At 42.7% G+C, this 18,214-nt stretch overlaps 1 protein-coding gene across 1 annotated transcript in view; it reads right to left on the bottom strand.

Moving 5' to 3' along the window:
* Positions 1 to 18,214, bottom strand: part of SLC38A6 (solute carrier family 38 member 6) — a 100,996-nt gene that overhangs the window by 16,151 nt on the left and 66,631 nt on the right. The window contains exons 9-10 of the mRNA XM_040333128.1: positions 6,659 to 6,724; positions 5,887 to 5,937 (exon numbers count right to left, since the gene is read on the bottom strand). Of these exons, the coding sequence (XP_040189062.1) occupies positions 5,887 to 5,937; positions 6,659 to 6,724 (117 nt within the window). The remainder of the gene's footprint in view (positions 1 to 5,886; positions 5,938 to 6,658; positions 6,725 to 18,214) is intronic.

The raw sequence follows: 18,214 nt of genomic DNA on the forward strand, positions 1-18,214 counted from the left end.
TGTAATATTTGTATGCTGCTGACCTAAATATTTTAAAAACAATAGTTCTGACTTGAATGGATATGTGAAAACAAGATTTGAGGAGCACACGAAAGCGTGCTTTCTGACATGCATAATAGTATTATCTTGTGCTACCAGCTCTAAGGCACAACTTTATTCTTTTAGGCATTTTGGCCCAGATTCACAAAGGAGATACGCCCAGAGGCGATTAAGTTCGCATGTGCTGCGCTATATAAGTTTTCATTCATTCATTCAGATACTCCGTCGTATCTCTCAGAGTATCTATGCGACTGATTCATAGAATCAGTTACGCATAGATATCCCTAAGATCCGACAGGTGTAATTGTTTTACACTGTCGGATCTTAGGATGCAGTACCGCGGCCGCCGCTGGGGGGAGTTTGCGTCGTAAACCAGCGTCGGGTATGCAAATTAGGAGTTACGGCGATCCACGACAGATTTTCGCGTTCGCTACGTCGCCGCTAGTCTAGTTTCCCGTCGCAAAGTTAGTCGTCGTTTGGGTGCCTTAACTTTACACAGCCCATGTTAAAGTATGGCCGTCGTTCCCGCGTCGAAATGTAAAAATTAACGTCGTTTACGCAAGCCGTCCGGGAATACGGAATTACGATACGCGCGTCGCCGTTCGAAAAAAATGACGTCGCGCAAAGCACGGCGGGTAATTCAAAAGGGAGCATGCACAGTAGGTCCGGTGCGGGAGCGCGCCTAATTTAAATGGCACACGCCCCTTTGAATTACGCGTGCTTACGCCGGAGGCTGCCGGCGTAGTTTTCATCGCAAGTGCTTTGTGAATCAGGCACTTGCGATGAAAACTTGCGGCGGTGTAACGTATCTACGATACATTACGCCGCTGCACTTCTACCTGAATCTGGCCCTTTATGTTTAAATACTTGAAATCTGTTGGCCATTTTAAAGTTCCATTATGAGATGTTGAATCAAAAACAAAGCCCCCCATTGGAAGCCTTCCTATCAAATCTTGTTCCAGTGACAACTATAAAAAGTTTAGATTTCACTTTCTGTCTCTGTGAAACAAAGGATACCAAAGAAGAATGGATCTCCCTAGTGAAGATAAAGGCAGGATTAAAGAACCTCACTTTTTTGGGGGATTCTTTAAAGCATGAATCTCCAAACGACGGCTCTCCAGCTGTTGCGGAACTACACATCCCATGAGGCATTGTAAAACTCTGACATTCAGAGACATGACTAGGCATAATGGGAATTGCAGTTCCTAAACAACTGAAGGGCCATAGTTTGGAGACCCCGGCTCTAATGTATGGCCCTTAAAGTGGCCCTGTCACCAAACAAAAAAAAAAATGTAAAAAGGTTAATCTTCACTTTCTGGAAGAGCTGCGAGCATTACTATTATCTGACACCCCCTGCTCTGCTGTTCCTCCCAATGGCCGCTACATCACTAATGCATTTTTTTAATTGACTGGTTGTAGGAACCACAGTGCACAGAGAGGCACATGCTATCGGACACACACAGATTTACCTTGCTGCCTGCCAGACAATGTAAAGATTCAAATTCCATTTTTTTTTAGGGTGCCTCTGGTTGTATTAATACTGTATATACAGTATATGTATCTGGTGACAGGGTCACTTTAACCAAGAAAACTCCCTTTAAAAACATACACAGTGATATGATACTGTTCAGCAAATAAGACAAACAAGACAAACAAGGAGAAAATGGCAAACAACCAATTTCACACTCCTCTCATCCAGCTGTGTGACAATCTCTGCAGATACTATGCACAGGTAGCTCTATCCTAGATCATAACTTAAGAGCCACTTCATAGTGTTGTGTTTGTAACCCAGCACTGCTATAAAAGGACGTGGTTAAATCAGGCTTGACAAGAACAAGCATTCTTGGATTACATTTTTAAATGTCCCCAACATTTTAAATCCCACCATCGGTCAAGCTCAGTGAAACCCAATTCCCCCTGGGGGCCTATTATCCCCTTGGATGGTGCCAGCTTTTGAAGTTCAGAAGATCTCAGCCTTCATATCAGTACATCATCATTGTTATGCCAAGGGCCACTTAAGATGATCTATGAGAGAGAGGCACTGATCACGTTTCTGTGTGCCTTGCCGATACTCCACTACTATATCCTTGTTATACACGAGGTGGATGGTTTCATTTTGGCGTACAGGTTTGTCGGCACCAATAACGTGGCACATAAACAGACACCAAAGCTTTTATCACATGAGAGTTATCTTGATATAGCGTGGTCTTACCCCGAAGGATCCCGACGCGCTTGACTAGGGCCAATTTAGATGGGAGCCAACGGCAATACACTCCAATTAACTTCCCAGCATGTCTTTGGGAGGAAACCGGAGTACCCAGAGGAAACCCATGCAGGCACAGGGAGAACATGCAAACTCCAGGCAGATGGTGTCGTGGTCGGGATTCGAACCAGCGACCCATATGCTGCTAGGCGATAGTGCTAACCACTACACTACATATGTCTGTTGTGATGGCAATACACCACAATTTTTTTTGTGAACCTCTCAATTTCTGTTTCAATATTTGTATTGCAAATTTTTCAAGAATAGGGTTCAGAACGCAGGTGAAGCATATTAAAACATTAAGAACAGGTATAAGGCTAGGTTCACACTGCTGCGAATTCAAAATCGCGGTAAAATCGTGATTTTACCGCAATTTCGCGGCTGCGGATTTGCTGCGATTTTGCCGCGATTTAAAAGACATTTGTGCAGGGTTCAATGTAAATCACGGCCCGAAATCGCAAAAAGTAGTACAGGAACTACTTTTTGAAATCGGTGCAGCGCCGCAGATGCTGCGTCGCACCGATTAGGACGGTGCCATTGCCGACAATTGCCGCCGATTTGAGATGCGATTTGACATGTGAAATCGCATCTCAAATCGTACCCAGTGTGAACCTGGGCTAAAAGAGGAATCAAATATTATACCACCAGTTATTTCCGACACAAAGGGATGCCATATAAATTAGAAATTCAACATAGAGAAAAAAGGTTCTCATAGAGCAAACAGCAATCCCACTCAGAAAACCCCCCACTAGGGGAAACATTAGAACCCATACTTCACCACCAGCATGGTCCGGGAGTATACATAATGTGCAACCACAAGTGGAAGCAACACAACTAAACTATTATTATACACGATTAATATAGCGCCAAAAGTTTACACAGCGCTTTACAATGTAGAGGGGGGACAGCACAATTACAGTACAGTTCAATACAGAAGGGACAGGAGTAATGAAAAGGGAAGTGCGAAACCAAGAAAGAAAAGAGGGGGCAGAAGGGGGAATAAAAAAAAAACAGAAAGGAAAGGAACAAAAGAAGAGAAAAAAAGGGGAAGGACTGTCCAAATGCCCACCTCGGTCAGCTGGAAGTTGGAGACTGAAACGAGTGACCAAGACTACGCATTCTTGAAAACGAAAGAATACATTACAATACATCACTTCCGAAGTTTATTCTGTCGTACAAGAATTTTTGTAACTTTATTTTCGATAGGAGACTAGCATGCAAAAAAAAAAAAAAAACAGACGGTCATTGGTCCGATATCCCCATTGTGTGTACGAGGCTTAAGGAGATGACTTACCACAAGTAGTCTATTCTCTCAACAGTAAGCAATTAAAATTGCCCATGGAGCTCTAGTCCAAATCGTCTCTACCAGCTGTTTCTAATAGACCTCCGATTTAGACTTTTGGGCAAAGAGGAACAACAAAGTCCTCCACTGTACCTTTGGCCACTACCCCTGGGGGGTTGACATATGCCCCCTGCACTTCCTAGGGCATTTCCTATTGGAGCTTATATTGTAATGACAGCTTTTATTGTTCTTGTATGCAAGTTAACATCTGCCCTTAGAAGTGCCACCCACCGAAATGCAGTGTAGGAACAAAGAATAGCAGCAAGCATGATAAGGAAAGGACTGCTAAGCATGTGTGTCATGGCAGAGGACGTTTTGCCACTATTGTCATCACTTTTATATGCTGGTAACTACTTGATTGCTGCACTCTGCGCCCCACTGTATTTATACAATATCTTTTTTAAAGTTACTGTGTGGCTTTCACTGGAAAAAATGTGATTGACATCTTAGCTCCTCTGCCTCTACATCAGTGTTTCTCAACTCCAGTCCTCAAGGCGCCCCAACAGGTCATGTTTTGAGGCTTTCCATTATTTTGCACAGGTGATTAAATCATTACCACAGCCATTTGATCTGAGCGAAATCCTGAAAACATGACCTGTTGGGGCGCCTTGAGGACTGGAGTTGAGAAACACTGCTCTACATCATGCCAAGCAAAAGCAGAAAGAGAAGAGTGTCTCAGAATTTTTTAAATACAAAATAAATGTGCTGCGCTTACAATAAGAACCATAAAACATATAATCAAGTGCCAAAATAACATAATCACCAAGTGCAATGATAATAAAAAGTGAGTATCCGATTAGATTAATGCATAAGAAACAAAAATGATAAAAATGCAATCCCTTTGGGAATGAATAGGGTTCTCTCCACTCCAAGTGAAAAGTCTATACAAAAGTGTAGTGTCTTCACGCAACACACTCTTCGTGGATACGTCCAACTGTGTATCCCCTTATTGTGCCGTTATTCCTCATCACTCGTGCTCCCCCATCAGGTGTGCCCTCACCTGCTAATATGCGACTCCACACTCAAGTAAAGGTCAAACAGCAATTTTAGTCCTTCCAGGACTCAAATATATCCTTATTCTCTCGTTCTTCCTCCTTACACACAAATGGGACAAGAGTGTGGTGCGCTATAAGCACCTTGGAAATGTGAGTTAACATATCACATGTAGTGTGAATAAGGTTATGTGATTTTAGATATAAGCACTATTAGCGGCTTTATTCCCCCCTACATGTGGCTTCGGTGTGACTATCATATAATGAGGAAATGTAAGGCCTCGTACAGACGAGAGGATATCCGCTGAAAACGGTCCGCCGGACTGTTTCCAGCGGATAAATCCTCTGGCGGATTTTGATCTGATGGCTGTACACACCATCAGATCAAAATCCCTGCGGAATACATCCGCGGTGACGTGGCCACGCCGTCACCGCAACGATGACGCGGCGACGTGCGCGACCCTGGAAGGTAAATACTTCCTCGCATGCGTCGAATCATTACGACGCATGCGAGGGATGGGATCGGACGGACTTATCCGGTGAGTCTGTACAGACGACCGGATAAGTCCGCTGGACTGGATTCCAGCGGATAGATTTCTTAGCATGCTAAGAAATTTTTATCCACTGGGAATCCGTCAACTGGATTTTTATCCGCTGGGAAATGTCCGCTCGGACGTACACACGACCGGATCTATCTGCTGGAACTGATCCGCGGATCAATCCCAGCGGATAGATCTGGTCGTGTGTACGGGGCCTAAGAGCTTGTACTAAGGAGGAAGGACGGGAGCATAAGGATTATCTAATCAGATATTCACTTTATTATCATTGCACTTGGCGATTATGTTATTTTAGCACTTGATTATATGTTTTATGGTTCTTCACATAATGTATTGTACTTTTTATATTGTAAGTGTGGCACATTTACATGCATTTTGTATTTGAGTAATAGCACAGCAATATGGAAATGTGACAAGTGTCAGCAGCTACTATTAGTAAGGGGAAAGGGAAATTTGGTTGCTCACAAGGCCGTTGTTTGCCTTTTAGGATATTGTCTGAGAATATTTTGTTACTACTCATGCACCAGTAGGTTATTTATAGGATTACAATATAAATGAAACAACTAATCAGGAACAGCAGAAAAAAAAGGCATAAATTAAACCTATATATAAAAAATAAATAAAAACATAATAAAAAAAATAAATAAAAGGTCTCATCATAGGAATAGGTCTTATTTCTTTTTACAAACCCACCTCTTTTGAAAATTCAAAAAGTTTAGCTTTGCATTCCGAACTGTTTGATACCTGATAAAACAAAATGTATTGCATTTTAGACTATATACATAACAAAAATGTTTTAAAAAAAAATGGCAAAAATTTAAACACAAATTGACTGGGGTCAGAGAGCACCAGAAGTACGACAGCTGCAGCTTGCCTACCACTGCATCCTATATACCATTCCTCTGTATCCAAGGTTGACAGTGAAGCAACTGCCAGGTATCAGGTGAACTCTGACCCCCGACACAAGCTGAAGTGCAAGTTTATGTAAAACGAAACGGCAGAACGCAGGAATCTCACTCCGTCTGGTGTCCACCCAGTACATTAACCTCTTTCTATGACATGTGAGTAATCCAATACTGCATCTGGCACACAAATTCCACCCTGCATGGGTCTGCATGTAACCCCCATTCTAACTGTATCTTGGCAGAAGTCTACTGCTACCCACCCACAACCCAATTTAAAGTATTTTAAACTCGCTTAAATCCAATCAACATGTGGAATACCCCACGAGTACCTGACTTGGTGCAGGAATACACCCCGAGACACAAACAAAATAAGCTAAGAATAATCTTTGAATTTAACATTGTTCCCCAACTGCAAAAAAAAAAACAATATCAAGCTCAGGGCTGTAATTTTCGGACTTATTCTAAAATATGCATTGTATAATCTGCATAAGGGACCAACAGAAATTGCCTTTAAACATTCAACAAGATTTGTAGATTATAGATTGCAATAATGCCAATACCTCCATGTACATCATAGTTTGGTTCAGAGGAAGGGGGCAAGGAATTGACCATTTTTTAACCACAACCTGTAAATTAAAACAAACAAGCACTCAGTTAAAGTCATTGTAAAAGGCACAATTTTTTTTTTTTTTAAGTAACAAACATGTCTTACTTACCGGCTTTGTGCAGCCTTGAGCCTCCTTTTCTCAGGTTCCCCGCTGGCACTCCTGGCTCCCCCCCCACTTGCCGAGTGCCCCCATAGCAAGCTTTGGGGACCCTCGTGTGTGTGCTCACTCACGAGCTGGCTGTGTGTGTCCATAACACACACAGTACGGCTCGGCCTCGCTTCCTCCCCATTGGTTGTGATTGGCAGAAGCCAATGGCTCCTTCTGCTGTGTCTGAGCCATTGAGAAGAGAGAGAGCCTCTGCTCTCAGGCACAGCACTGGATCAAGATCGGGCTCTGGCAAGTATTTAGGGGAGAGCTGCTTGCAGATAGTTTACCCTTAATGCAGAGGATACATTAAAGTGTAAGTTCAATCTGTAAGGTGAACTTACACAGGACACCCTCTCCTCGCCCCCTGGTCCCGCTGACCTGGACTGGCGGCAATCTCCCGTTCCAAGCCCTGGCATCAGAAGTCCAGGGCTTAGAAAACCCCTTGGAATCCATGCATCTTCTCCATAGTTGACAGGGCTATGCGGCTGCCGATTGGTTGGCCATTGGTTGGCCATGTGACGGCGCTGACCTATTAGAATGCTCCAAAACTTTCCTCCTGACGAGGTACGTTTTGGACATTCAGCTCAGGGGATTTCTAAGCCCCAGACTCCTGGCGCATATTTACTGGGGCTTAAAACAAGAGATTGCCGCGGTCAGCGGGACCAGAGGGGGGGGGCGAGAAGGGGGTCCTGTGTAAGTTCACCTTACAGATTTTTTTGTAAAGGTGAACTTACCCTTTAAAGTGTTACTAAGCCCACAACAGTAAAATCAGTCTTTTTGATCCTGTCTTCTGTTTCCCTTTTTTCCACTGCCCCCAAAATATCTCCTGATGGTACAGAGCCTTGGGGACAAGCTGCACATGATCAGTTTTGGTGTGTATTGCAAGAGTTTTTTTTTTTCTTGGGAGGAGTGCATTTGATCAGGGGTCAGGGTCAGACGTCCTGCAGCCGGATAGGACAGTCAGAGCAGAACGAAAACCCTCTCCTGCAAGCTTTAACCAATGATAGAAGTCACAAGACTGCTATATACTGCTGATGAGAAAAGGGTATTTAGCAGTTTTATAATTACTAAAACTATTGCATTTCTGGGACCAGATATAGTGACTGCAGGGTCCTGGGTTTAGTAACACTTTAAGGTAAAAAAAAAAAAAAACTTCTGCCTTTAGACCCAATTTAAGTCAGAGTAGCATAAAATAAAGCGCATCTACCTACGTGTCTCATAAACCTTCTCAAAGAAGCCTCACACAATTTGTCATTTGCAGATATTTTCTTTAAATTTACAAAATTGCTTTGGAAGTATGGCATCGGAAATCTGCTTGCCTATTGTGGACAACACAAACACATTCCTTGGGCTGATCATTACAATGCTGAAATAGAGATAGGTTTTTATATATATATATATATATATATATATATATATATATATATATACACACATATATACACACACACAGAGTTATATACAGTCGAATAAAGGAATTGCAAAGTGTTGTTTATCAAAGAGATAGGTATCCTCATTTTCAGAATGTAACCACAATGCGTATAATGTCAAATGCATAAAACGACCAAATAAACTAAAGATCAGTTTTTATAAACAAAGAAAATAAAAACTGCAAATTGAAATACCTATTGCACGCAAACACAGAAAGCACGCCATCTATAACCCCAGAACCGGTAGCAATGTCAGTGCTTCTGGTGTGTGTAAATCTGTACATTACTCAAGCATGTGTCACTAGATCACCTTGAAATGACACATTAGCTTATCTTCTCTGCCACTCATCTTGTGGAAGTTCTTATTAGAGTGTCAACACTGTCATACCCTGAGGACTAAAAAAAACTGGCCACATCCTTTGGGGACACACACTACCTTTAATCTTTACCTTCGGGTCTGTACAAATAGATGTCATCCTTAAGTATCAAAACATTGGACTTTTATCTGTTAGATGTTATCTTTCTGAACCTTGGGCCTATCTTGTGAGATAATCTACACACACCCTGTTATTATCTCTTTTGAGTTTAGTACCTTACTAAAGTAGGTGTAAACTCCAACTAAATGCTTTATAGTTCTCTAAAGTGCTGTGTATCAAACAATGACCCTCCCCCCTTTTAGTAAAATACTAAAGGATTCCTTTTCTTTAATTATTTGCAAAATTCTATTGCTGCTGATTTCATACACCCTTTTTGCAGGTACTTCTTGCCTACATGCACGCACTCGAGCATCAGTGTGGTATTCTTGATAGTAACAAGAGTGGACCATGCCTGTGCAATATGGATCAGCATTGTGGCATGTGGCCGGCTTTGCAAGTTCGTGTGACAACGAGAGATAAAAATTGTGAGACGGGGACACAGTACTGCTTTCCTATGGAATGGAGAAAGTTTAGATCCTTTTGTTGGGTTTTTATTCTCGTCTGTCTCTATTGGGGAGATGTCCCATCATTTCTGTTTTGATGATCCCTACAAAAGTAAAAGGAAATACCCCAGTAAAAACTAGAAAGCGGTCCGAACTAGGGTTGCACCGATGCAGTCTGTTGGCGAGTACGAATACCGATACTTTCAGTCAAGTACTCGCCGATACAGAGTACGGATACCTTTGTGGTGCTATTTGAGCCCATACAAAACAAATTGGCTCAAATCGCAGTGTAAAGATTAGAATGCGCTTTGAACAGGAATGTGGTGAGATTCCGGTTCAAATTGATTGCAGTTTCCCCCACCGCCCCTGTGTGAATCCAGTATGGGAAGACAGGAAAGCTTCATCTAAGAAGTGCAGTAATGAGCAGTTTGTTAAAAAAAAATAAAAAACGTTATGTTATCACAACTCACATGTTAAAAGTACATACAGTAATATACCTTGCATGTCAAATCTAAAACAACGGGCGCTTGCGGTGCTCACAAGGCTGGAGGAGATGTAGAAAGTTCTCGGGACCCTTGTGGGTATAGGACAGAAGTGGTGTCACATTGGGGGCGGACCGACTATTCATCTTCTCCAAAACCAACCAAAACCTTCTCCAAATCCCGCTACAAATCTAAGGGAGAACGTAGATTTTCGGTCCAAGGACCACGGCCCTGGAATGCTCTACCCACTACCATCCGCTTGGAAGAAAACCATCGGGCTTTTAGGAAAAAAACTAAAGACCCACCTCTTCTGAAAGACCTGTACGACTCTGGATGCCAAGCGCCTTGAGGCGATTAAGTTCGCATTTGTTGCGCTATACAAGTTACTCACTCCAACTGTATGAGCACCACAAGTGGCCGTGGTTTGGATTTGACATGCAAGATAGACTATGTACTGTTAACATGTGAGTTGTGATAAAACTGTATGTTGTCCCATTGCGGCACTTCTTAGATGGCGCTTCCCTATCTTTCTATACTAGAATCACACAGGAGCGATGGGGAAAACTGCATGCAACTTGGACAGGAATCACACTACATTCTTGTTTAAATCACATGTGATTCTTTGCCAGGCATTTTGAGGCCATTCATTTTATATGGGCTCAAATCGCACCGCAAAAAAGGTATCGGTTTTGGGCATCAGAAGCATTGACACGAATACGAGTACTAGTGCAAGTACTCAGTATCAGCACTGATACCGATTTCAACATTAGTGCATTCCTAGCTTTCCCCGACTTGTTCATTCCCCGACTTAGTTGGGGTAGGCGGTATACTTTGGTGGGGGTGGGTCAGCCCCGCCCTGTGACCTTTGGGAAACCGCCTTCTGACCTTTGACCTTTGGGGGGAGGTCCATGTTCCAATTCCTGAGTCCTAGCCATATTCTTCAATGGGAAACCCTAACTTCCTGGCCTATTCATAGAGAGATGTGGCCCTGATGGTCAGGTGATCTGTCATGTGACTTCACCTAGGCACCCATGTGAAATGACCGTTTGATTAAATCTACCATTCTTGAATATAGTTATTGAACGTTTCGCACAGTTCTGCATTTCTTTTCTGTATTATAGGCTGGCAACTCGTAATAGCTCCTTGTTAATCATACAATCCTTTGAGAACCTGTGATCTAGCTTGGGTCTAGGTTTGCTAAAATGTTGATACATACCTTTCTGGAGGAATAGAGTTTTAATGTGTTTTTGGAATATTCTGCTTTTATACATCCCTGTGATTGACCATCACAGTAGGGCGGTTTACATCTTTGAACCATCTCTATTCAGTTGAGGCCTTATGGTAACGGTTTCTCTGATGCCTTTCCTTATCTTCCCTTTCCTTTAGTCAGTCATTCAGCCCTATTGGCCCCTGTGCTTGCACACTGGGGGGGGGGGGGGGGGGGGGGGAGGGGGATCTGTTGGTTTGGTCTGTGCCCAGGCCTGCTCTCTGGTCCAAATATAGGTAGGTACCCCAGAGAAGCATGCTCAAAACCATATATATATATATATATATATATATATATATATATATATATATATATATATATATATAAAACTATATATGTAGTACATTATGGGATGGTGTATTCTTGGATACTTATGTTTGTTTTATTGTAAACAGGCATATTCTGTGCACTGGAGAAGCAGGTGGTGGATCCTGTGCAATGCATACAGTTTCAATAAAGCAATATTCTTTACACCTGAGTCCTTTAAAATATTATTAATTAATATAAGGGCTTATGCACATTCTGTTCTAGTAACATTATACTCTGTGTACACTAAATATGATTTTCTCTTTCAATAATTTTAATTGAAGAGTTTTAAACATCACGTATAAAAAACACATACAATATCGACAAGATGATGCACCCTCCAAAATGTTCAATGGCCTTATTGTAATAATCATAATGCATATTTGGCAATAAAGTCAGGCCCAACATACATCTCTATTCAACATAGCGATCTTATGTCTAGGATTGCAAGGCCCGATGTATCCGGAACCTACTGCAAAGCTTTATGTGTGTGTGTGTATATATATATATATATATATATATATATAACTGTATGTCCGCATAGCTCATTACATGGAAAAAGAGGGAAACTAATTGCCAAGAATTGTTTTAGTGCCTCATAACACAATACCTTAAAGAGCGATGGAAATAAAGAGGCTTCTTTGTCTCCCATCAGCATCCAATTATGGATTCTTTAAAAGGCATAGCAAAAACAATAATGGAAGGAAAAAAGGGAGGAAGAGAAGGAAAAGTGAGTGGAAAGGCTTGATTTGGTCACTTGAGTCCGAGCCTCCATCCACATGACATCTCAATGTCCAAGGAGCTTGGAGGTACGCAATCCAGGGGTTCCAAACTGCGTCAGACCTAGCTTGTTTATCTTTTTACGGATACTGGTCAGTTTTTCAATAACCATGATCCAAAATATTTTGTGTTTCACCAACGTGACATTGATCACAGGCGATTTCCATGCCCTGGCTATAGTAATTTTAGCCGCTAATAAAATAAACAAAAATTTGAGTTTGAAGATGTCTGGGGATCTCCTCCGACAAATCAGTAAACAATGCAGTTCCTACCGAGTGGATAGGATTAAACACTCTGATCCAGAAACGTTGGACCTTCGGACAGGACCACCAGACATGAAACATGTCACCGTCCTGCCTTGAAGCAAGGGGTGAGGTACCAGGGTATATTTTTGTCAGAATGAGATACCAGCACAATAGCACCTTGTAATTTGCCTCCACCAGGTAAGTGTTAAGTATACCCCTGTGCACCATAGACAATCATTTTGTCCACACCTCCTTCTCAATTGTGTGAATAGGGCATATAACTTTGTGATTCCACCTCGTGAGTCGGACCACATATACATTTATTCTCAAACAGAGTCCTCGTGGTTATATCAGTTTGGCGCTTAGAGTCTGCAGAAAATTAGTGATTTGGCACAAATGGTCAGTCTCCGTAGGGGGCATCTGTAATGTTTCCCTAAAGTAGGAAGGCCGTCTAATCCTCTTGCGATTAGATAATTATTATATTTATAAGGGGGCCACTGGGGAGTGGGGAGATTTCAAAGGGTATAGGTTGCATACCATGTCCCAGAGACAAGAGGAGTGCAACAAAGCTGCTCCTTTGAAGAGAGCCACATTAATAGATTTAGGGGAAGGGTCAGACTAGCCTGAGCCTCCAACCGACCCCAGTCAGGCTGATATGTTGTAGCAAAAATTTGATATTGCTGGACTAATTGGGCAGCTCTATAGTATTGCAAGAAGCGAGGTACCCCCCAGTCCACCTCGCCTTTTGGGTAAGCATAAAGTGGAGCAGGCCACCAGACATCCACCACTATTCCAGAGGAATTTATAGATAAAAAATTGCAGCTTCTAGAAAAACACAGATGGAACTGGAATCGGAAGAGACCAAAGTGAAAAAAGTATGAGGCCCCGTACACACGTCCGAGGAACTCGACGGGCAAAACTCATCGTTTTGCTCGTCGAGTTCTGTGTGAAGCCGCCAAGGATCTCGGCGAGCCAACTTTCCTTATTGAACAACAAGAAAATAGAGAACATGTTCTCTATTTGGCTCCACGAGGAACTCGCCGGCTTCCTCGGCCGAAAGTGTACACACGCCGGGTTTCTCGGCAGAATTCAGCTCCGATCGAGTTTCTGGCTGAATTCTGGTCGTGTGTACGGGGCCTTATAGGAAGAACCGTCATCTTGACGGACGCTGTTTTACCCATCTAGGAAAGAGCATGGGCTTGCCAGTTCTTCAGGTCCTGTTCAATAGAGTCATAAATAGGAGTATAATTAACCCAGTATAGCATTGCAATGTCAGAGGTTAGTTTGACACCAAGAAATGGGAGCGTTTGAGCGCTCCCATTTAAAGGAAAAGGAAGTCAGAATCATACCCAAATCCAGTTCACGTTTAGCGCTTCCGATTTTGCTTGATTGACCCTTAAACCTGATATGGTTCCAAATTTGGACAATGTGGCAAATAGATTAGGCAAGTTCGTAATAGGATCCGTAATAAATAACAGATTTTTGGCAAATAGTGCACATTTATGTATGCCTACACTTGAAATACCATGGATATTAGGACTAGACCTCATGGCTATGGCCAGCGTCTCAATTACGGTAATATCACAAAGAGGAGAGGCAAGAGAGGACATTCCTGCTTGGTCCCCCTCTGGATGTGTAATAGATCCGATTTATGACCATATAACACACTTAAAAGGATAAGAAATTTAGGTCCACAATTCCATTTCCTTAGAATATGGAACAGGAAGGGCCAAGATAAAGAGTCAAAGGCCTTATGTAGGTCCAGTGACAACATACCATGCCGGGCGCCAACCCCATCCCTAGTGGAATGCAGTAAGAGAGCAACTGTATTTATTACTATGGGCATCACATACAAATACCCTAAACCCTTCCAAAAAGTATCACAGAAATGTTATATTTCAGACATTTCAATTAAATGCAAGCACTAGGTGATAGTTTAAGTTCATTTTAACTGCATTATCTGAACCAAAATGATAGTAATCACAAAAGGTTTACAGACCTCACTGTATGATGACTGCATATTACAAGTGCAACTCCTTCCTACCAGTCACAGGAAAGGTCACACCAGTGATATAAACACAGCAGCTGGTGAAGGGGCACGAGCTATGTGACCCCAATTCATCAACTAAAGGTTAACCTTTTTAATGGCCAGCTGAACATGTCCCGCTGATAATTTTGTAATATGAACATTTCCTCATCAAAAAGGCATCCGTTTGCCTTTTCTGATTTCTATACTGCAAATAGGGCAATCGTGCAATTTGTGCAAACCTGGTTGGAACGATTTTAGGGATTAAAACAAAATCTCCCAAATTCAGAATGATGTAGATTCAAACATTTTGCATAGCGGTTTATGGTTTTATGTACATTAGTGCTATAGAAATGAATACTAATATTAAAGTGGTTATAAACCCATTACAACCACTTTAACCTACAGGTAAGCCTAGATTAAGGGCTCTTTCACACGTCCGCTCCGCCTGTCCGTGTATTACAAGTCCGTTCATGGACTTGTAATACATCCCTATGGAGCATCCGCTAACGTCCGCGTCCGTCGAAGTCCAGTTTTCGGACGGAAGAAAACCCTATTTTTCTTCCGTCCGGCGGAACGGATGCAGACGGACAGACGGTCCGTCTGCATCTGGTTCCCCATAGGGCAGAGCGGAGCTGAGACAGGGCGGTCCCTGCACTGTGTGCGGGGACCGCCCTATCCGCCGACAGCTCAGCGGGGATCCCCGCTGAGCCGACGGAGACACACGGAGCGGACCCAGAAACGGTCCGCTCCGTGTGAAAGAGCCCTAAGGCTTATCTGGAGGTGCAACAAATATCTCCCAAACCTAAAAGGTTTAGGAGATATTTGCAAAAAAAACAGTGGCACCGGTAGATATTGGGCGTAGGCACACTGAGTGCGCCGCTTCTAATGGCGATCATGCTGTTAGTGGCAGCACCCACGCGCATGCGTGGGAGTGACGTCATCGCTGCTCCGGCCAGTCAGAGCGCCGGAGCAGCGATACCCGGAAGTCACTCTGGGTATCATGGCGGTGTCGGAGGAGGCGAACGAGGGCCGCTGCGGGGGCTTTAATCTCAGGTAAAGAATTCATAATGAGCTAGTATGCTATGCATACTTGCTCATTATGCCTTTGTCTTGCATGTTGTCTTTTTTATTTATTTTTTTTGGACGAGAGGGTTTACTTCCTCTTTAATAGTAATACTACTCTCAGCTTATGTGCCTGGTATATTTGAGCAGTAAAGAAGAAGTAAACTTTGAAAACTACCATTTGGCGGCAGATAGGATAGGAAGGCAGAGGCGGAAAACATTCACCCACTGCCGGACAGCAATATCTTTGTACAGAGCTTTCAGTTCACAAACTAAAAACATAATAAACCAAGTTTCAGTGATCGGTACAGATCATGGACTATCAATTTAGACAAGGAAGGGGTCGGTAAATTACACATTTACCAGCCCCTTCCCTGATCTCCATCTTGACAACATCCTGGGGGAACTCAACAAAGCTGCAGAGAATGAGGGTGGGTTCGGGAAGATCACAGGAGGGGTGAGGGAGCATTATGAAGCTGGATAGGAGGGGCGATGGCATATAGAGGAATTGATCTCCCCCTCATGCACCTGCTGAATGCCTGTGGGAGGAAGAGAAGTAGCGGGCATTCAGCGGCTGTAGGAGAGAAGGGATCGGTTCCTCTATATGCCACTGCTCCTCCTATCCAGGTGTACAGAGGGCCGCATGGACCCTCTGGAGCATGGGGCTGGGTTACAGTTGCGACCCCTGTAGGTGAGCTCCTGGCTCAGACCATACATCACTGGAGGAGAGCATGCTCAGAGGAGAAGTGTCTCATAATGTGTAAGTATACTGGCCACACCACCAGGATTTGATTTTTCTTTTATTTAAAGAAAAAGGAAAAAAAAATTTTTTAGAAAGCACTGAAATCCTTGACTGTGTTACAAAATAAATCTTTAATGCTTCTTTCTTGTATATGTATATTTTATCCATGCCAAAGGATTTTCATTTGCCAATCCAGTCTTGGAATGTACACAGCTCTGCCCCAGAGCCCAGAGCACAGCCTTGACATGTACGGTACTTCTGTAAATAATCTTAATAGAGCTAATGTTTAATAAAATAAATAAAAAAAAATCACCTATTTTCCTAGTATAGTTTTGTGACAAAAAAAAAAGTTGGAAAGCGGTGTAAAATCTACATAAAAACAGAATGCAATGATTTTCAAATCCCATAAACCCATAAATATCACACAAACAAAAAACATATCAAAATGTTTAAACTGAGAAGATATACCATTTTAAGAAAAAAAATAAGGTAATTTTGAAATTGATGGCAGTAACAAGTTTTAAAAAAATTGGGACAGGGCAACAAAAACCTGGAGAAGAAAGTGGTACATACAGGAAGAGCTGGAAGAACCTTTTGTAACTAATTAGGTTAATTGGCAACAGGTCAGTAACATGATTGGGTATAAAAAGAGCATCTTAAAGAGTCAAAGGGCCAGATTCAGAAAGGACTTACGACGACGTATTTCCAGATACGCAGATGCAAGTCCAAATGTGCGCCGTCGTATCTATACGCGTATTCTTAAAACTAGATACGCCTGAAATTTGCCAAGTTACGACCGACGTAAGTCTCCTACGCCGTCGTATCTTGGGTGCATATTTACGATGGCCGCAAGGGGCAGTTACGTCGATTTACGTGTTGAATATGCAAATGACCTAGATACGCCGATTCACGAACGTATTTGCGCCCGTCGGATTTAGCTACGCCGTTTACGTAAGGCTTACGTCCGGCGTAAGTTTACCCCTCATAAAGCAGGGGTGAGTCATGTTAAGGTATGGACGTCGGAAACGTCGGAACAGCGTCGTATTTTACGTCGTTTGCATAAGTCGTACGTGAATGGGGCTGGGCGTAAGTTACGTTCACGTCGACAAAGCATTGAGCCAAAGTATCTTAGGGAGTATTTGCAACGGGATTCTGAGCATGCGCCGTTCGATCGGCCATGCATTTACATGGGGTCATGCTTCATTATAAGACAACACGCCCACTGCCTTGCTACTTTGAATTATGTGGGCTTACGCTGGCCCATTTACGTTACGCCGGCGTACATATGGGAGCAAGTGCTTTGTGAATACAGTACTTGCCTCTCTATGTTACGTCGGCGTAGCGCATGTGAGATGCGCTACGCCCGCTCAAAGATACGCCAATGTATCTGAATCCGGGCCTAAGTGTCTCAGAAATAAAGATAGGCAGAGGTTCACCAATCTGAAAAGCTGCGTCTAAAAATTATCAAACTATTTCAGAATAATGATCCTCAATGTAAAGTTGCACTTTAAATATATCTACAGTACATAATATCATCATCAAAGGATTCCAAGACTCAGGAGAAATCTTTGTACGCAAGGGACAAGGCCGAAATACAATATTGGATGCCTGTGATCTTCGGTATTGCATTAAAAACAAGCATGATTCTGTGATGGACATCACTGCATGGGCTCAGGAATAATTCCAAAAATCACTGTCAGTGAACACAGCTGTGCCATCCAAAGATGCAAGGTAAAGCTCCATCATCGAAAGAAGAAGCCTTATCTGAACACTATCCAAAAAGTGTAGAACTGTTCGGTTTTCAGAGGAATTTGAAATTTTACATTTTTTTGGGCAACCATGGGCACCGTGTCCTCTGCACTGAAGAGGAGGGGGACCTTCTGGCTTGTTATCAATGCTCTGTTCAAAAGCCTGAATCTGATAGTATGGGGGGTACATTACTGCATATGGAATGGGCAGCTTACACATCTGGAAAGACACCATTAATGCTAAAAGATATATCCAGGATATAGAGCAGCATATGCTCTCATCCAGACATTTTTTTTTCAGGCAAGGTCTTGCATATTTCAGTAGGACAAAGCTAAACTGCATACTGCATC

Source organism: Rana temporaria, chromosome 13 (genome assembly GCF_905171775.1).
Source record: "Rana temporaria chromosome 13, aRanTem1.1, whole genome shotgun sequence".
In the NCBI taxonomy this organism is placed as follows: Eukaryota; Metazoa; Chordata; class Amphibia; order Anura; family Ranidae; genus Rana; species Rana temporaria.